We start from the raw sequence: 20,888 nt of genomic DNA, 5'->3' as shown, positions 1-20,888 counted from the left end.
AAAATCTTCACTAGGGGCACTTGGGTGACTCAGTTGGTTGGGCGTCTGACTTTGGCTCGGGTCATGATCTTGCAGTTCGTGGGTTTGAGCCCCACATCGGGCTCTGTGCTGGCAGCTCGGAGCCTGGAGCCTGCTTCGGATTCTGTGTCTCCCTCTCTCTCTCTCTCTCTCTCTCTCTGCCCCTCCCCTGCTCATGCTCTGTCTCTCTCTCTCTCTCTCTCAAAAATGAATAAACTTAAAAAAAAATTTTTTTAAATCTTCACTAACTTTGGGGTCAAAAAGAAAATCAAAAGTCTAATTATAGACATCTAAGAAAATAAATGTAAACAAAATATGTCAAATTCTTGTAGCTTTAGATGAACTAAGCATTAAGGGCGCCTGGGTGGCTCAGCTGGTTAACCGTCTGACTTCGGCTTAGGTCATGATCTCATGGTTTGTGAGTTCAAGCCCTGTGTGGCACTGTCACTACAGAGCCTGCATAGGTTTCTCTCTCTCTCCCTGTCTCTGCCCCTCCCCCAATCACTCATTCTTTCAAAATAAATAAATAAATTTGAAAAAAAAAAGTTAAAATAAATTGCAGTGATGACTTGAGTCTGTCAATCCTGAGTGCAATCACTGATAGAAAATAATAAAAGAGTACCTCCCAACTTGTATAGTGGACCCTTGAACAACACAGGTTTGAACTGCATGGGTCCACTTACACATGGATTTTTTTGATAAATACAGTATGGTACTGTAAATGTATTTTTTCTTCCTTTTGATTTTCTTAATATTTTCTCTAGCTTATTTGATTTTAAGAATACAGTATATAATACATATAACTTACAAAATGTGTGTTAATTGACTATGTTATCAGTAAGGCTTCTGGTCAACAGTAGATTATTAGTAGTTAAGTTTTGGGGGAGTCAAAAGTTATAGATTTTGGGGGCACCTGGCTGGTTCAGTCAGTAGAGCATGTGACTCTTGATCTCACAGTCATGAGTTTGGGCCCCACGTCAGGTACAGAGATTACGTTTTTTAAAGAGTTACAGGGACTCCTGGGTGGTTGAGCATCAGTCAGTCGAGCATCTGACTCTTGATTTCAGCTCAGGTCATGATCCCAGGGTTGTAGAAGCGAGTATGGAGCCTGCTTAAGATTCTCTCTCTCTCCCTCTGCTCTGCCCCTCTCCCCTGCTTATGCTGTCTCTCTCTCTGAAATAAATTTAAAAACTAAAGTATTTAAAAAGTTATGTATAGAATTTTGGGGGGGGGGGTCTGGGAGCAGTCAGCCTCCCTAACACCCACATTGTTCAAGGGTCAACTGTATAAGCCTCAGGATTCACAAAACTTGGATTTGGTCCTGTTTAATAGTCATAATTTGTTTTGTTCCTGATTTTAATGAGAAGTATTATCTCCCTAATTTTGTAAGAACTTTTGTGAGGAACAGATGCTGAATTTTATCCAAACATTTTTGGCACCTATTGGGGAAAATCACACATGTTTTCTCCATTGACCCATTAATGTCAATATTATATTAACAGGTTTACTAATATTAAATAATAATTGTCATTCCATGATAAACTTAATTGGCTTTTGAAGAGTGATTCTTTTAATATGCTGTTGAATATGGTTGCTAATATTTATTTTTTTCATTATCTACATTCAAAATGCAATTAACCTGTTGTGTTCTTTATTTATGCTGTCACATTCTGACATGAACTTTATTCCAGCTTCATAAATGAACTGAATGAAAATTCCATTTTTTTTTTCCATCCTGGACCAAATCAAGTATGTGAATTACTATATGTTCTTAAACATAGGGTATCCCAGTGTATAAGATAATCCTCCCATTTTCTCAGTGAGATCTTAGAAATTATTTCTAATAACTTTTTTTAATGTTTTAAATGTTTTAATGAGAGAGAGAGAGAGAGAGAGAGAGAAATAGCAGGGGAAGGACAGAGAGAGAGGGAAACACAGAATCTGAAGCAGGCTCCAGGCTCTGAGCTGTCAGCACAGAGCCTGATGCTGGGCTTGAACTGGTGAACTGTGAGATCATGACCTCAACCTAAGCTGGATGCTTCACTGACTGAGGCACCCAGGCACCCCTCTAATAACTTTAATATTTAAACTTTTAGGGATATGGATGGAATAGTAAAATGTCTACCTACATTTTAATTCATTAACTTAGTTATAAATATATTTTCCAATCATATATTAAATAAATAATGGCTTAGAAATATTTTTTTCCACTTTCAAATTTCTTCCAAAAAATAATTTTATTCAAACAGGTCACATGAATCTTTGATACTAGTATCATTAACACTATGGAAACTTTTGACTTTTTACTGTGGTTTCCCATAGCACATCATTACCTTCCACTGTTTAAGATGCAACACTTTTAGAATTGATGTTAATGCAGCCCTAGACAATTTATCCAAAGCCATTGGCATAACCTCAAGATAATTTTCTATTTGTCTTATATTACAGATGTGTATTTGTGACCTCTATGATACAATTACCTACTACATTGCTTTTTAAATATGCTTATAATGGCATCCAAATCTTGTAATTATGAGATTATATCCCCAGGAATAATTACCAAAACAGTTTTAAATATTTTAGCCTACTTTTTTACTGATTTAATCAATCAGCCTCTGTAAGTATCCAAATCTAGGATATTTCAGGCTAATGTGTCATATTTAATACAGTCATAGAAGGTGAGTCCATACATGATCACCACCTATCACATATCAGACCTCAGGATAAATTCTACAACATTACAGATTTGAGTTAAAGAACAGGCTTAATGAGTGAAAACTTAAATGAAGGAGTCTTAAATCCAGGGAGATTTAATGATTTGTGCAAAGCATGAGTATACAATATGTATACATGACACTAATCAGTATTGGGCCATTAGGTACAGGTGCAGTTATGCTAAAAATGTAATTTTTATAGTCATTTTATCTCAGTTTGGAAATGTTAACACTTTGTAGATAGATGAAGAGATAGGATGCACTTGAATAACTGGAAAACATAGCTATGTCAGAAATAAAATGGTTTTCCTTTTTCTCCTTTTAACAGATCTCATGTGTTCACAACTACCACAATTCAAAAAACGGCGTCTAGTGTATGAAAAAGTCCCTGGTAGAGTTGATGGACAAACTCGTCTGAGGTTTTTTTGAAAGAAAGGACAGTGTTCTGTGCCACATTCCTTTGTTTTTGATGAAAATCCAGTAACAAAATGATAGATTTGCTCATTTATTAAAGAAAATTCTGCCGTTAGATGTTCTTGGTGTTATCCATATTAAAATTTCAAAATATATATTCTGCCCTATAGTTTACATCTTTGTAAGTAAAATATTTCTAATTAGCATAATTGTCATAACATCCAAATATCTTCCAGATTCACCCGAACATTGCAAAGCTTTTTTTTAGAGCAATCGTTACAACATATATTTTTAGAACAATAGCAATATATACATTTTAGTGTGTGTGTATATATATATATATATATATATATATATATATATATATATGGGATATTTAGTTGTCTTCTGAAAGCCATGCTGCTTCCCACCTTTCTTCCAGCAAGCCTTTTTAATTTTTTTTTATTTTTTAATGTTCATTTATTTTTTTGAGATAGAGACAGAGTGTGAGCAGGGGAGGGGCAGAGAGAGGGAGACACAGAATCCGAAGCAGGCTCCAGGCTCTGAGCTGTTAGCACAAACCGTGAGATCATGACACCGGCTGAGCCACCCAGGCGCCCTTCTTCCAGCAAGCCTTTTTTAAATGAGCCTCCATCTCAGTCTGACCCTTTAAGTCAAGAAGTTAAGATCACCAGAGTTGACCCTACATCACCAAGAAAGGGCAAAGTTAATGTGAGAGAACTTCCTATTTAAAGTGTTACCTTCAGGGGCACCTGGATCGCTGGGTGGGTTAAGTGGCCAACTTCAGCTCAGGTCTTGATCTCATGTGAGTTGGAGCCCCGAATTGTGCTCTCTGCTGTCATCACAGAGCCCACTTCAGATCCTCTGTCCCTCTTTCTCTCTGCTCCCTCCCTGCTCATGCTCACTCTCTTTCTCAAAAATAAACATTAAAACAAATTTTTTAAAATAAATGGTTGCCTTCATAAACAAAAATTTAAAACAAATTACTAAGAAAATATTTGCTACCTACATAATAAAAAAAAGATTTACATTCCTAATATTCAAAGAATCCTACAAATTAATAGGAAAAAAGACAACCTAATAGAAGTGTGGGTAAAATATATGAATAGATATTACACAGAAGAAACAAAAATAACCAATAAACATTTGAAACAATATGTAGCTTCATTACTGATTAGGCAAATGCAAAGGAAAACAGAACACCTATCAGATCGGCAAAATAATATTCAGTGTCAGCATATTGGAGAAAGAATATTTTCCTATATTGTTAGTACAGTATTTTTGGAATACAGTTTGTAAATATATACTTAAGTTTACTTATTTATTTTGAGAAGAGTTGTGTGTGTGTGCACACAAGCCAGGGAGGGGCAGAGACAGAGGGATAGAGAATCCCAAGCAGGCTCAGCGCTGTCAGCACAGAGCCCTACGTGGAGCTCAGTTTCACAAACCGTGAGATCATGACCTGAGCTAACATCAAGAGTGGGACACTTAACTGACTGAGCCACCGAGGTGTCCTTGTGTATTTTTTAATGGACAGTTGTAGCTTTCTAATTACTATGGTATTTATACTACATTTAATACATTTTTAAAAGATGTAATAATTTTATTCTAAAATGTCAGAATTTCTAATAAAATTATATTCTTTGCAACTATTCAAAGTTACAATAAAACTTTTATATGTCATCTCTAAAAGAGATATAATGGGTTTTTGACATTATTATAGGTGGTACACCAGCAAAAATGTTTGAAGACCATACGCATACTCTCGGTCCTGCCTTCTGAAACTCACCCTATTACTCCCAAAATTGACCTCTATCTTTTTAGATCCAAGAGACACTAAATATCACCTTACTTGACCTCTCTTCCATATTTGATACTGTTAATCACGTCCTCATTTTTTTTCCCCAATGTTTATTTATTTTTGAGAGAGAGAAACAGAACATGCACCAGAGAGGGGCAGAAAGAGAGGAAGACACAGAATCCGAGGCAGGTTCCGGGCTCCAAGCTGTCAGCAGAGTCCCATGCAGGGCTCTAACTCAGGAACCATGAGATCAGGACCTGAGCTGAAGTTGGCCGCTTAACTGATTGAGCCACCCAGGTGCCCCATCACGTCCTCATTTTTGAAACAGGCTTAACTTAACACCACCTCTTACTTTCCTCCCACTACTCTCCTCTTTGTTATACTTTTTTTGCTTTGGGTTTTTGCTTGGGTATGTAGGGAGTGGAGACTTTAAAGAGAAACTATTTCTGGAAATCTAATTGGGACTTCTGTTCTACTTTCTTAAAGTTTTGGAAGGATTGCTTCTAAGGTAAGGCTAAGGTTTCTCAGCTTGCAGATCTCCTTTATCCTACTTTTAATCAGCTTCCAAAGGAGAGGAATTTCTTCATAGGCCATAGACTGTGGCAAACCTTGAGGTTAGGCTATCAACACCTACTTCCCTGCTTCCCTACCAAATGGAGTGGAAGTATGAGTCTTCCTGTGGGCATTTCTCAATGGCGCTTGCTGTTTAGGGACATATTCTGCCTGGGCCTTGGAACAGCCTCTGTCAGAGTTATTGGGAAGGAAGTTTTGTGTTAGGAGTCAGGGAACAGTGATAAAGTGAGCTCTGCTCCATCAGAGCAGTCCCTGGGAGCCACTGTCACATAACAGGTTGGGCTGATCCATGGAAGCCTGAAGGGTCTTCTTAGGCCCTTGTTAGGGGACCAAAAGTGTCAGTCCAGCCTCCCAAATACCCTGTTACATGGAATTGTTTGGAACAGCCCCACCTTCTCAGGTTGGCTCTTGCAATGGAAACTTCGATTTTTTTCTCTGAGAGCACTTCCCAGTGAGGTTTTTCATGTTCTAAAGAGACTTAATTGCTCTTAGATCCATTGCTGATGATAGTGCTGCTCACTTTTGAGGGCTTTTGAACCACCTTACTTCAGGTTTCTAGGTCCAGCCCTAACTGTATAGGCCTCACCAGAACATCAGCTGTTCCTTCCAACTGTGTATGGACATAGATACTCCTTCCCTTGCCACTGAGACTCAGGGTACAAATGGAAATCAACACCAGGGTGATCCATGCCTTGCCTCTCACAGTTTGATTATCCTCCCCAAATAATAAGCCAGCCCTCAAACAAGGGATACAACAATTTCAATAAATAGAGCAGCCTCGGTTGGTGAGCTGGGGTGGGGTGGGAGGTAGTGCAAACGAGCAATCCAAAATGAAGACTGAAAAAGTACATGTTTTTCTGACTTTTGCTTTTTTATTCAGTTTCTTATGATTTTATCATACAAGATTTTTAAACTTAATACTTAAATTGAATTGCTTGTTTATTTAAGTTCATTATTTAAATTTTATATAGTTAAGTGTACACACTTGCCCCCCTCCTGGGTTTCCTGCCTTGCTTAGGAAGACCTCTTTTACCCTAGTTATATAACTATTCCCCTAATTTTTCTTCTAATGTTTTTGTATTATCCTTCTTTAATCTATGTGGATTTTTTTTTTTTTTTACATAATACAGGCCAATTTTATTTCCTTCCAAATGGACAGCCAATAATGCCAACACCATTTAAGTAAACGATACTTTCCTACTGAATAGACAAAAAATCTATTACTAAGCTGTTGCCTATTTCTATCCCGCAATATTATTTTCTTTTTAATTTTTTAAAAATCATAGTTTTGATTCAGCATCTTGATGTAAGTTTTAATACCCATTAAGGCATGTTTCACCCTCCCATGTTTTATACATACATACACACACACACAGAGTTTTAAAAACTATTCTTGGACACTTCATTTTCCGTATGAACCTTCTGATATTTTAACTAATTTCCCTTTAAAAAAATAGGAATTCCATTAAATTTATATATGAGTTTTAGTAAGATTGCATTTTAATGGAATTGTTTTAATATCCCCAAATTTTAGACCCTGTTAATAAAACGTTTTATTAATCTTGCACTTTGTTAAGTGTATTCTTAAGTATTTTTATAGTTTTGTCCTTAAAGTCAAAATGGGATATAATGCCCATTTCCAACTAGCTATTGCCAGTGTAGAAAATGCTTTTAATTCTTCTACATAAACTTTGTATGCAGCCAGCCCCTCACACTCTATCACAAATTCAAGTATTTATTTTCCTATATCCTCATCAGTTTTCAAAATGTACAATTGTATATAATCCATAAGTAGATATTTCTTCTCAAATGTTTACCCCATTTCATTTTTTCATCTCACTGCATTAGGTAAGACCTCTAAAGCAATGCTGAACAATAGTAGTGATAGAACGTATCCTTGTCTTGGGTGCCTGGGTGGCTCAGTTGGTTAAACGTCTGACTCTTGATTTCAGCGCAGGTCATGATTTCACTATTTGTGAGATCACGCCCCATGTTGAGCTCTGCACTGACAGCACAGAGCCTGCTTGGCATTTTCTCTCTCCCTCTCTCTCTGCCTCTCCCCTGCTCTCAAAATAAATAAACGTTTAAAAAAAAAAAGTATCCTTGTTTTGTTCTTAACATGCTGCTGCATGCTTCCACATTTCAACATGTAGTATGAAATTTGCCACTGCTGCTGATAAAATCTTTATCATCTTTCTTCTTCCTATTTCACTAAGCCACGTAGTTCTTATCCAGAACAGCTACTGAATTTTGTCAAATGACTTGTTGGCATTGATGCTCTTCTTTAAACCACTTATGTAATGAATTATAATGACAGATTTCCATATATTGAACTAGCTTTGTCAGATTGTATCTTCTCTTGAATTTGATTTGCTAATATTTAGGACAAAGCTATATTCCTAAGTGAGACATCTATGGTTTCTTGTACTGTCTTATCAAGTTCTTGCTAAAGGAGAAACTGGAACCAAGAAAATATGTATGTACATGTGTGTGTGTGTGTGTGTGTGTGTGTGTATGTGTGTATATATTACATATCAACGGCTGTACATAATAATGTGTACAACTTAATGAGTTTGGGGGTAAGTGTACATTTCTGAAACCATTATCACAATCTATGCCATAAACTTACCCATCACCTCCAAAAGTTTCCTTCCACCCTCTTTTTATTTTTTAATTTTATTTTATTTATTATTTTTATTTGTTACTTTTACTTTTTGTGGTAAAAACACCTATCATAAGATCTACCCTCTAGGGGAGCCTGGGTGGCCCAGGTGGTTGAGCATCTGACTCTTGATTTCAGCTCAGGTCATGGTCCCAGGATCCTGGGATCAAGCCCAGCGCTGGGCTCCACACAGAGCATGGGGCCTGCTTGAGATTCTCTCTCTCTCTCTCTCTCTCTCTCTCTCTTTCTCTCTCTCAATCTCTCTCTCTTTCAATCTCTCTCTCCCTCTGCCCCTCTCCACCACTCATGCTCTTGCTCTCTTTCTAAAAAATTAAAAAAAATTTTTCTTTAAAGATCTCTCTTAGTAAATTTTAAGTATATAATGCAATATTTTTTTTAAAAATTTTTTTTAATGTTCATTTTTTGAGAGAGAGAGAGAAAGAGTGTGTGCAAGCAGGGGAGGGGCAGAGAGAGAAGGTCACACAGAATCCAGAACAGGCTTCAGGCTCTAAGCTATCAGCACAGAGCCTGATGCCGGGCTGGAACCCACAAATCATGAAATCATGACCAGAGCTAAAGTCGGACACTTAACTGACTGAGCCACCCAGGTGCCCCTATAATGCAATACAGTTAACTACTGGCACTGTGCTGTACAGTAATCTCTAGGACTGACTTATCTTGTATAACTGAAAATTTGTTTTTTAATGGAGATTTTTTATTTATATTTATGTATTTATGAAATTTATTGTCAAATTGGTTTCCATACAACACCCAGTGCTCCTCCCAACAGGTGCCCTCCTTAATGCCCATCACCCACTTTCCCCTCCCTCCCACCCCCTATCAACCCTCAGTTTATTCTCAGTTTTTAAGAGTCTCTTATGGTTTGCCTCCTTCCCTCTCTGTAACTTTTTTTCCCCCTCCCCCTCCCCCATGGTCTTCTGTTAAGTTTCTCAGGATCCACGTAAGAGTGAAAACATATGGTATCTGTCTTTCTCTGTATGGCTTATTTCACTTAGCATAACACTCTCCAGTTCCATCCACCTTGCTACAAAGGGCCATATCTCATTCTTTCTCATTGCCAAGTAGTATTCCATTGTATATATAAACCACACTTCTTTAGCCATTCATCAGTTGATGGACATGTAGGCTCTTTCCATAATTTGGCTATTGTTGAAAGTGCTGCTATAAACATTGGGGTACAAGTGCCCCTATGCATCAGCACTCCTGTATCCCTTGGGTAAATTCCTAGCAGTGCCATTGCTGGGTCATAGGGTAGATCTATTTTTAATTTTTTGAGGAACCTCCACACTGTTTTCCAGAGCAGGTGCACTAGTTTGCATTCCTACCAACAGTGCAAGAGGGTTCCCATTTCTAATGGAGATTCTTTAAATGCTTGTTGTTAAGACAAAGAATGGAACATGTTTAAATGTTGACAGAAAGGATCCAATAGAGGAGTTGAAGATAAAAGAGAAAGGATAATTGACAGTGTAATGTCAGAGAACGTGAAACAGATCCAGAGAATAAATAGGATTAGAAGAGGGACACCTGAATTTTGATCAAATAGAAGAGACTCAGATCACTTAGATTTCGAAGTTTAGTGGCCGAAGTTAAGGGAGTTTCCATATGATGGCTTCTATTTTTTCTATAGTAACACTAATCATGCTAAAAGATATTTTCATTTATTTATTTATGGATTTATACATAACTATTTCAAAGTGCAGGGGTGCCTGGGTGGCTCAGTCAGTTAAGTGTCTGACTCTCGATTTCAGCTGAGGTCATGGTCTCCCGGTCCTGAGATTGAGCCCTACATCAGGCTCCATGTTATAGGCTGAGCATGAAGCCTGCTGGAGATTCTCTTTCCCTCTCCCTCTCCTCTGCTTGTGCTCTCTCCAAAAAAAAAAAAAAAAAAAAAAATTAAATATAAGTGTAAATGTTGCCAGAAATTGAGATTTCTCAGCAAGTTATACATACATCTTTTTTTTTTTAAACAAAGTTCTACAAACACTTATAAACAAAAATTTCACTTCCCGCTTCCAGCACTCAATTTCACAAGGCAACAAAAGTCCATGAAGCCTTAAAACAAACAAAATCAGACACAAAATGTTGCTGCCATAGAAAACGATGAATTAAGCAAAAAATTTTTATTTCCAAGCTCATCAAAGATAATTACAAACACAAATCAAGTATCCTTTTAAAAGTGTCCCAAATTAAATCAAAGGCACATCATCAAAGTAAAACCTACTTGTGACAGTAAGAATTCATTTAGGCTGTAATCTTTTCACATTATTTTGTTTTTAATCATTTGCAATGTTCTGAAGATCACATTTAAACATTTTTTTTAAAGACCTAATGTATTTTTGTTTTGTTTTTTTAAATACAACCACAACTATAAAATAGAGGAACTTAAGAAGACAAAGACCAAATCTGGTTCATACACAGGATGGGGCAATCTCATACACAACACAACATGAATCTTTCCAAACAAGTTTGCTAAGAAATAGCTCCCATGTTTAGTGTTACAAATACAACAATCTTCTCATTTAGGAAAATCAAGACATCATTTGATTGATAAAGCCTATTCTTCCCCCAGTTTTATACTTGCTTGTCTTTATTTAGAAACTGTAAATTCACAAGAAAAGAACAAGTTTTGTGGTATAAAAAATCTTAGGAACAACAAATTACAAATATTCATTTTTTTAACAAACAAAAATGTTTTCCTTCCCAAAATGTAAACATCCAGTAAATAAAACAAACATAATTTCCAGGTATAGAAACACCAGTAATTCGCTTATTAAAGAGGTGTATTTGGTGGTAACATTTTTGTTTGTCTTAAATATAAAAGAACTTTACCAAAAGAATCAGGCCATTATTATTTAAAGTCTACTCTTTCACCCAGTTTCCTTATCTGAGTAGAAACTCATCAATTTCTATAGAATTTTGGCTATAGGACCAGGCCATAGGAAAGGTATGAAATATCTAAAAGTCATTTGGCTGGAGAAAAGTGTTTTCTTGAGACTTGGAGGCAGTTATTCATCACTTTGCGCTTAAAAGCATTCCTCAGTGAACTTCTTCCCTACTGGAAACAGAATTGGGTAGGTTTTCACTTTAGTAAGATTTATACATAAAATTAACTAGTCATCATTTCAGGTCACTTTAGTGTTCTCAAAGTACAAAGTAACAATATAAAAAACATCCAAGCCACACCATTGAATGAGTAACATCCATTAAAGTGCTTTATAAAAAGGAAAATGCTATGCCAGCATAAGACTATTATTTTAATACCATAAATGTGAACATTTTCCATCAAGAGGTACAATAGTATCCGATAGTATGATTACTTCCTTCTTGTTAATATGAATAATTTCCTTTTGCAAATATATGAAAAAAGACCTAAGATGATTACTCACTGTATGAAAACCCTCAGAACACATAATTTGAAATGTGTTGGCCCCAAAAGACTCTAGTAATCTATACCTTGACCTCTTCCAAAAAAAGGAAAAAAAACAAGTGAAAATGTGAATGAAACCCCATACAGCACATTAGAACCTATGAAATTTCTAATATGCCACCAAAGAGAGGTGTTTTCATTTCAGTAATCAATTTTTAAAGTTCTTTTAACTCTACCCACACTTTTCCCTAATAGCTACATTTCTTCTTCCATTAAAACAGATCTATTGTGAAAGCCTCCAGGAAAGAAATCACAGCTGGCGGTAGGAACAAAACTCCACTGCGGAGTCCTTAGTCCCCAGAGCAGCAAGTCAGCTGATAGCACCGAGCAGCAAATCACAACTCTGGGATGGTGTCAGGACAGAGATGGTGGGATTAAGGTCATGAAATTACTATCAGCCAACTCGGTTAAAGAGCTCAAGTACAGAAGGATATTAACATCTCAGGAGTTAGTACCAAAGAGGATTGAGACTCTCTTAATGAGATGTATTCCACAGGCAGCCACCTAGACTCACCTTCAGGGAAAGTTGTGCATTTTGCTATTCTTACTTTAATTCCCCCAACAATAGTAGATATTGAAAACTCTGTTGCCCAAGCCCTTGGGGAGCCCTGGGATAATGCCACAGCCCCTAGACAGCATGGTGGTGTATCATTACTCACCAGCCTTTAGAATAAAGCACAGGATCTGGGCTCCCGGAAGGGGTTGCTTCCAGCTGGAACACCTACCAGCAGGGCGTCCTTGCAGGCATTCTGCATGCAGTACTGTTGAAGCTCTGCAGCTGCCTGCGAGACCTGAAACAAAGGGACCACAGCTTGACATGCTGCTCACAGCCAGAGCCATCTGACAGCCATTTGATAGTCTGAGAAATGATCCCACAACTTGATAAAGGCCACACATCCTGTGATCTCCACAAGTCTTTTTTGATGAAAGTTCTAATACCTGAACTCGAAAGGGAAATGTTACCATTTCTATGATTTAGGGTTGCTTCTTCAATAAAGAAAAAGCTGCATCTTTGATCCATTTAGAATCCTAGTTTTGAGACTGAGTTTGAGTTTTGGTAAAGAAAATAGCTCATTCTAGCACATCTGTTACAAATTTTCACTTATATAAAAAAGCATGCATTGATATATTCAGGTTTGCCATGTGAGCAGACTGTTTTAATGTTTACAAGGCTGGCGCCTTATCCAGTCTGCCCAAAACAAGTGACAAGTTTTCTCCACCATGCTTTTGAAGCAGGATAGCTTATTGGTTATGAGCACAGCCTCTGGAACCAGACTGCCTGGACTCAAATTCAGCTCCATCACTACCTGTAGGATCTTGGGCAAATTAACTTAATTTCTCAGTTTTTGTTTTCTCATCTGTGAAATGTATTTTGTAACAGTACCTGACTCAGTGAGTTGAGACAATTAAATGAGCTAAATGCATGTAAAACACTTAGAATAGTGCTGACACACAGTCAGCAATACATTGTGGTAGACTGCAAGAACAGTCACAATATTTTGCAGTTCCTCTCACCAAAAGGTAGAGTCTGTACCCAACCCTTGAATCTGGGCTGGCCTTGTGACTTGCTTTGACCAGGAAAATGTGGCAGAAATAATGGGCAAGTTCCAAGCCTAGGCTTCAAGAGCCTTTCCAACTACTCTTGCTGTGGTTTGAACTCTAAGACCACCATCCAATGAGCCCAGGCTAGCCTACTGGAGATCGTGTGGAGAAGAATCAGTGAGCCAGCTCCCACCACCTGCCTACCAACCTCCAGACATGTAAGTGAAACCATCCTGGATCATCCAGCTACCAACCAACCCTCCATTTGATTGCAGATCCATGGAAGAGCCCAGCAAAGAGCAAGCAGCAGAACTATACAGCTGAACCCAGCTCAAACTGTAGACCTAAGAATTGTGAGTTAATAAATGTTGCTTTAAATCACTAAGTTTTAGAGAAGCTTATTAGCTTGCTTTTCCCTCAAAAGTTCTGACATTTTCATGTTAATTATAATTGGAATTAATGGTTATAAAATAAGTTATTTATTCAAAAGGAATTTAGAACCAATTATGCTCATGCTTACTAACTCTATATCAGAGGGAACAGATGAACTCCACACATGATGGGTAGGAGGAGACTACCTTCCTGGATCCCTGGAGAAATGGGACTAACTGGACCCCATCCTACAGAACATGGTCAAAAAGTGAGGGGATATGCAGAGAAAAATAAGAGAAAATTAAAGGGTGCAGCATTTCTCTAGCACTTTTATAGAAAAGACTCTGGAGGGGGTGGAATACAAGCCCAAACACTTAGAAGTTGTCACTGCCATTGGAGGTGGGATACCCAAAGTATATGACTTTCCTTCATTTGAGTCCATGCTTACACAGCAACTTCTGAGAGAATTCTCCAAAAACAGAGAAGGGGTCCTTGGAAGGATATGGAACATTCCAATCACTGGGAAGGCTTGCCTTCCATTATATGCTAGAAAATTGATGTCCTGGTTTATTTACCAGTTAGCAAGTCTGCTCAAGAGAAGACATCTCTGGGTGTGCTGAGGGCATCCATTCATCACTGAGCCCTGAAATGAGGCAAACTAGACCTGGAATATTGTGATTCCCAAAGGTGCTGCCTGAAAGAAGCCCACCAAACACCTGAAACCATACTACCGTGAGAACACCCCACAAATAAGCTTATTATCTGTGTGACCTTGAGCAATTGACTTGAATTCTCTCAGTCTGTTTCATCACCTATAATTATTCTTTAAATGTAGAAAGTATCTTCCCTGTCTAGTCCACAGGGTAGGCAGGCATCTGGCTCACAGGTCTCCTTTCCATCTCAGAGGCCAACATCATCTTGAACATTTTTCGACAATCCTAGTTTCAGTTCCCTGACCTCCTTTCCTCAAACAACCTTCTCCCCAATGCCAAGTTAAGCTAAACCTGTAACTGCTCCACATCTGAAATTTTACACTTCAACATCCTACTTTCTGATCACAATCTCTCCTACCCATCCAGAATGCCGCTTCCTTTCTTCTTACTATGCAAAGGGTTTTACATGCATTTAGCTCATTTAATTGTCTCATCAACTCGCTGTCAGGTATTATTACAAAAATACATTTCACAGATGAGAAAACAAAGACTGAGAAATTAAGTTAACTTGCCCAAGATCCTACAGGTAGTGATGGGGCTGAATCTGAGTCCAGGCAGTCTTTGACCTCAGGGAGAATACCTCCTCCCCTTTTGCCCTCCCCATCACCAGCAGGCTGACTCAGTTTCTTCTCTAACCAGCCTAGGTTCAGCCTCTTCCTGGCTAACCCCTCAAACTCCTTGCCCTACATCCCCACCTCCATCTTTCCAGCATACTTCCCCTGATAACCCACTACTTGGATCAACTACTATTCACCTTGAGTACTCCGAATCCCCAAGCAGGACAATCAGTCTCCAATCTCAAAGTAGCTGGGTCTTTAGAGTCATAAGGTGTCTACGGATGTGCCTGGTTGGGGATCCTCTTCCATTCCCAGCAGCACTTTCCCCACCCTCACTCTTGTGATTCCATTAGCTCCCTCCCCTCTGCCCTGGAGGTAAACTTCACAGAGAAAATCCTCATCCTACAAGTCCTTAAGTCCGTATGTCTAGAAACATCTATCTTCATACATGTCCGGATTTCCTTTCTTCCCATCTCAGAAGGTGTGCCTCCAATCCCATACCCCCACAGAGTGTCTCCTCTACCTCCAATTCTCCTCTATTTGTTCCTCCTCAACCTAAAAATCGTTTGTTCCCTTCCCTCAACCTCGAAATAAGGCTTTTCATTTTCTAAATTAAAAAAATAAAAGTTGTTTCCTCTTTAAAACCAGATTTCTTTTTTTTAAAAAAGTCTGTCTACCCTATTACAATCTAGATTCTGCTTCTACTACCTATGTTATTAAAACCTCTTCTGTGGTCCGTAATTCTTTACCTTGTTTTATAATCTTCACTTATGGTCTGAAATTATTTTACTTGTTGGTTAATGTGTTTATTGATGATCTTTGCCACAATTATCAGCATATTCTCAGCACCTAATACAGTGCCAAATACAGACAAAAGGCACTATGGAGGTACTTGGAATATCGCAGCAGGGTGTATTCATACATACGGACATACATTCTACATATGAACATAGGCTGAATACGTGTTCACGCATACGAACATACATACCCTCGTTGCTCAACACAATTACACAACAGATGCTTTCCAATCAACTGACTAAACACTGGCCACAGTGACTAAGATCCCAATTTTTGAAAATCCCTCTTTCCTCACTTCCTCTTGGTTCTCTCTCGGTCACATTTTGGCTGGTCCTGGGCTCCACACTCTGATTTCTTCGTTAATACACTGTTTTCACCCCCATACATTCTAATGACCTCTTTCAGCCTCTTGTTCTCTGAGCTTTGAGCTTCAAGCCCATGCGGCCCAACACATGGAAATCTCCGCAGAGTCCACAAGTCCAACACTGAACTCCATAATCCCCGATCCCGCTCTCCCTCCTGTCTGCCGTGGTGCAGGGCAGGGCCCTACACCCTGTCACCACGCCGAAAACCTGAGCCCCGTCTTCCCGCTCTCGCTCTCGTCCCATCAACCCATCAGCGAGGCCGGTCCTCGTCGCCCCGCAGGCCGGCACCAGCCCAGCCAGGCGAGCCGCGCGGCGCGGGCATCCCGGGTCTGCGCGCGTGCGCCCCGCGCCGCACCGCCTCCCACACCCCGAGTCACAGTCTGCGCCGCCAACAGGGAGACGCCCCCAGGGCACTCGACCCCGAGGGCGCGCCCATCTCCCTCGACCCACCAGGCCCGGCCTCCTCCCTCGGGCCCGCGTCCCCGCCGAGCCGCGGCATCTAGCCGGGGCCGGGCCGCCGTCCTCACGGCCGCCATCGCGACCGAGCCGCGGCGAGAGGCAACCGGCCTCTTCTCTCACGGCTCCCGGGCGGCGGCGGCCGCCGCAGGGAGGGAGGGAATTCCGCCGCCGCCCGCCTCACCTTGATTCTCTCCACGCCAGCCTCCAGCTTGAGCTGCTCCACCAGGCGCTGCAGGGCGTTCACGCTGGCCCCGGAAGACATGGCGGCGGCGCTGGGCTCCGAGGGCAGGCGAGCCGGGATGCGGGAGCCGCCAGGCCCCTAGCGCGAGCGCCGCCCCGGGGCGGGGAAGCCGCTGCTCCCGCCCCACCGTCCGCTGCCCCGCCTCTCCCGGTGGTCGCTCCCCGCTCGACCGGAGCTGCAGGTAAGCGGCAGTGTGGGGTTCCCGAATCACCTGACACTTAACTCTCTCTGCCCTCTAAACATGCAGAGTACCCGCTCTGAGCCTGGAAGCAGAGCCTCTCTGCGGGCGCACGCGGGGCTTCTGGAGGAGCGAGCGCGACCTGAAGGGGGTGGCAGGGCGGTGGGGACCGGGAACGCGGAGACGCACCCCTGAGAAACCTGAGCCGTGACTCCGTGTGGCTGCAGCTAAAGTGGCAGAGGAGTTGAAGTAAGCTCATGAAGGCTCCCATGCCACGCTGAGATATTAGCTGGGAGAGACCAAGGACGGTTGGTAGGAGCCCCATGAAACGGTAACAGGTCTGGAAGTCACCTGGTACCGTTTCACGGGAATCCCGCCAGTTGACTGGATAGGAAGTAAGGTCAGCAGGGCAAAAATCCCAGGCCCTGACATCTTTGCGGACCGTGTGGAAGAAAATTAAATTCTGCCCCACCCCCCCCCACCCCCGTCCCGTCTCACCATTTAGTTATAACCACTGTTTCTGTTGTGCTGCATTCTTTTTATTTTTTTCATTGTGTACCTGGGTTTGTTTTACAAAACTGGCATCATTCCGATGTGTAAAATATATGTTTTGTGTTAATCTTTTCACTTATTGTATCATGAATATTGCCTTTATTATTATTATACATCATTGTACAGTGGTAGATCTGTGAGCAACACGGGTTTGAACTGTGCGGTTGCACTTATTCGTGAATTGTTTTCAGTGCAGTACTGAAAAATATTTTCTCTTCCTTATGATTTCCTTAATGTTTTATTTAGCTTTGTTGGAAGAATGTAGTATATATTACATACAGCATACAAAATACGTGTGAATCAACTTTGTGTTATTGATAAGGCTACCAGTCAACAGGCTATTAGTAGTTAAGTTTGGGGGGAGTCAAAAGTTATATGTGGATTTTTGACCGCATGGGATCAGTGCCCCTACCTGCCCGCCTTTGATACAGTTGTTCAAAGGAACTGTATTTGTCAGAACCCACGTAAACTGAGTAATGCAAAAACATAATATATTGGCTTGTGTACCTGAAGAGCCCAGGCACTTTAAAGTAATGGATTTAATTGCCCAAATAGTAGCTTTGGGACTCTCTCTCTCTTGGCTCTGCTTTTTCTGAGTGTTGGCCTCATTTTCTTCAATGGTAAATAGACTCTATAAGAGGTGCTGTGAAGAAAGATTCTGTGTTTTTATTGTCCCAGCCTAGCAGTCTCAGGAGCAAGAGCGCCTCTTTTCTCGTTGTTCCAACAAAAACCCCATTCTGGATCTCATCAACCTTATGCAGTCATGTGCCCACCCTGAACCAGTTATTATTTGAAAGCAAGCATTGTGTAGTCAGAATGCTCAGATTAGCTGTGCCTGGCCAGGAGGAGGAGGAGAGATGCACCACCCAACTTGCCCATTTAGGACTGAGCCACTCATTCCCCCAGCCGCTGGGAGTAGCCACAGCTGATGCCTCAGCTAAGTCCCTCTCTGGGAACTGCCCTTAGCTGAGAACCATCCCTCCCAGTGTCAGCTCTCATCCACATTGATGTGGGATGTATAAGACACGAACCCCAACCCCATTGCCTCAAGTTGGAACAACACTGAAAGATGATCCACAGCTCCTTGCTGGAATCATCTGAGGCCTTTATGGCAACTACTTCACAGTTCAATTCCTCCCTTTGCCCAATCCCCACTCCCTAGACTTTCCCACAGGTGTTGACTTTCACACTCCCCAGTAAACTTTCTGCATGAATATCTCCATCTTAGAGTCTATTTCTCTGAAAAACCCAAGCTAAGATACCCAGACTACATGAACTGAGAGGGGCAGGGGAAGAGTGGTTGCTCAAAGAAAAAACAGGGTGCTGATACCAGAAGGGGGCCAGGAACAATGAGAAAAGATATACCCTACATCCATTATTTTTAATGAGTGCATGGTATTCCATTGTACAACTGGATCATAATTTACCTACTGCCCTATTTACACTATGATGACCACCTTAAACATACAGCTTTGTGCATGTTTTTTTTTTTTTTTTTTGGTTGCGTTCCTAAAAGTGAAATTGGTGGATTAAGAATAAAAACAGTTTCTTAAACTTTCCCCTCCTGTATCCTCCAGAAAGTGGTAGTATGTGCTATTCCCACCAGAAGACTGCTTATTTCTCTGCACAGGCGCAATTCTACATTGTGGTTCTTTATCTTTATCAACCTAATAGATTGGTATGTCATCTCAAATCTTTTAAATATCTTGAGTGTTGAAACAACATTTCTTTGTGTGTGTGTGAACTATGTGTTTAGTTTTTCGGGTGTTAAAGTTTTTCTTATGATGAGCAGATCTGCAAATTTTGAAGCCCTCTCTAGTGACAAGTTCCCTCACCACAAAGAACTTAAAATACATGCTAGTCAAAAGATGAAAATACATGTTAAAAACATTACTAGATTGGTGAGCAATACAGAATAGAATGGTCATGGGTCAAAAAGATGTGGCAAAGAACTCAGAGCAAAGGTATAGACTGGAAGGATTAGAGAAAACTCCTCATAAATGGCAGGACCTAGACTTTGAAAATACGTGTCCTGCACAGGGCACAGGGGAAGGGGAAAGCATTTCAACAATGGGAGAGCAGGCCATGTACAAATGGAATGAATGAATGAATGAATGAATGAAGGCTCTAGGTGGTAGTAGAAGATACACAGCTGTTAAGATTCAAAGTCACAGAAAACCTCAAAAGAAACAAAAGTTTGTGGCAAACAGTGGGATACCACAGGGTAATAACACATTTTAGAAGTACTAATCCAGGATGAGGATACAAAATGAACTGAAGTTGAGGAAACAAAATGACTTCAATAATGGCTTTTTGTTTTGTCTTTTTGGTGGAGAAGGTGGCTGGGATGAGGCCTTAGACAGGACTATGAAGGAAGGATGGAGAACAAATTCAAAAGACTAAATCAGGAGTACTGTATGGTGCTTATAAAATGCAAAGGAAAGGGAGGAAAGGGTTCTGAAGCAGAGTGGGCTAGAATTGGTGCCTGTAACAGATGTCAGGAAACAGGCCTAGGTTTGAAGAGAGGAGTAAAAAAGATGAGTTTGGTTTAGGAGAAGCCAAGTCTTCAGCTGTAATGCTACATGCCTCTAGGCTGTTGGAAATGTTGTGGCAAGATGTTGATGTGGGAGACATCTCACAATGAAAGCTGAAGCAGTGAGATTATCTCTAATTAGAAAAGGCAGCTTTGGGGCTGCCCACACTGAGGGGACACATAGTACTTGTGTATCAGCCATAGGTAGATGTGTCCCACCTCCTTCCTTCATGCTATATACACCCACCATCTCTGCCCACCTCGGTATGACTGATTGTGCTACTCTTGGAGAGTGGTCGAATGTAGAAAGAAACACCAAAGTTTTAGCATACAGCCTCCCACAGTGATCCACAGACAAGCAAGCTTGGTGCCACTTGTAATTGAGGAGGGCAGACCATCTGTGTTTTGCTTTGTACTTTATTTACCAAAATGTCTTCTCATCCATTGTTTTTGCATCATGGAACTTCAGAGTGAAGAGACTCAGATAACGTAGTCCATCCCAATTATATTTATTTATTTTTTAATGTTTATTTATTTTTGAGAGAGTGCATGTGTGGCCAGCACAAGCCAGGCAGGGGCAGAGAGAGAGAGGGAAGCAGGGTATTGGAAGCGGGCTCCTCGCTGACAGCAGAGAGCCCAATGCAGGGCTCGAATCATGACCTGAGCAGAAGTCAGACGCTTAACTGACTGAGCCTCTCAGGCCCCTCATCCCAATTTTAGAGGTGAGGAAAACTAACAGCCACTAAGGAAAGTAACTTAACTAGTATCTCACAAAGTGGGAGTAGGGAAAATAACTTTCATTTCAGCTTTCAAGAGAAGTCACTGCTCATCTGGAGTAGAATCTGTTCCCACAGATGTAGTTATTTCTAGAGCTCTGAAAGGAGCTGAGGCCTGGGGACAAAGAATCCTTTCCCTCAGCTGAAATGAACAGATCACCAATATATTATT

At 40.6% G+C, this 20,888-nt stretch overlaps 2 protein-coding genes across 2 annotated transcripts in view; one reads left to right on the top strand and one right to left on the bottom strand.

Annotated features, from left to right (window-relative positions):
* SHOC1 (shortage in chiasmata 1) overlaps positions 1-3,301 on the top strand; it is an 86,630-nt gene extending 83,329 nt beyond the window's left edge. The window contains exon 28 of the mRNA XM_045468675.1: positions 3,061-3,301. Coding sequence (XP_045324631.1) covers positions 3,061-3,161 — 101 coding nt within the window. The 3' untranslated portion in view covers positions 3,162-3,301. The remainder of the gene's footprint in view (positions 1-3,060) is intronic.
* A 7,007-nt stretch (positions 3,302-10,308) lies between these two features.
* On the bottom strand, positions 10,309-16,755 carry GNG10 (G protein subunit gamma 10). The gene is made up of 3 exons (XM_045468674.1): positions 16,618-16,755; positions 12,290-12,421; positions 10,309-11,258 (listed from the first exon to the last, which is right to left on the bottom strand). Exons 1-2 carry the CDS (start codon positions 16,696-16,698, stop codon positions 12,296-12,298), a joined length of 207 nt encoding a protein of 68 aa, XP_045324630.1. The 5' UTR covers positions 16,699-16,755; the 3' UTR covers positions 10,309-11,258; positions 12,290-12,295.
* Positions 16,756-20,888: the final 4,133 nt, after the last annotated feature.

The sequence above is a fragment of the Leopardus geoffroyi genome, chromosome D4 (assembly GCF_018350155.1).
Source record: "Leopardus geoffroyi isolate Oge1 chromosome D4, O.geoffroyi_Oge1_pat1.0, whole genome shotgun sequence".
Classification (NCBI taxonomy): Eukaryota; Metazoa; Chordata; class Mammalia; order Carnivora; family Felidae; genus Leopardus; species Leopardus geoffroyi.
The sequence above is the reverse complement of the archived record's forward strand: the minus strand, read 5'-3'. Positions and strand labels throughout refer to the sequence as shown.

Excerpts from the sequence above, each read along its gene's own strand:
- GNG10 (XM_045468674.1), bottom strand. The coding sequence starts at position 16,698 with ATGTCTTCCGGGGCCAGCGTGAACGCCCTGCAGCGCCTGGTGGAGCAG. Across the intron at positions 12,422-16,617 it reads CTGGCGTGGAGAGAATCAAG|GTCTCGCAGGCAGCTGCAGA; the intron begins GTGAGGCGGGCG and ends CCTTTGTTTCAG.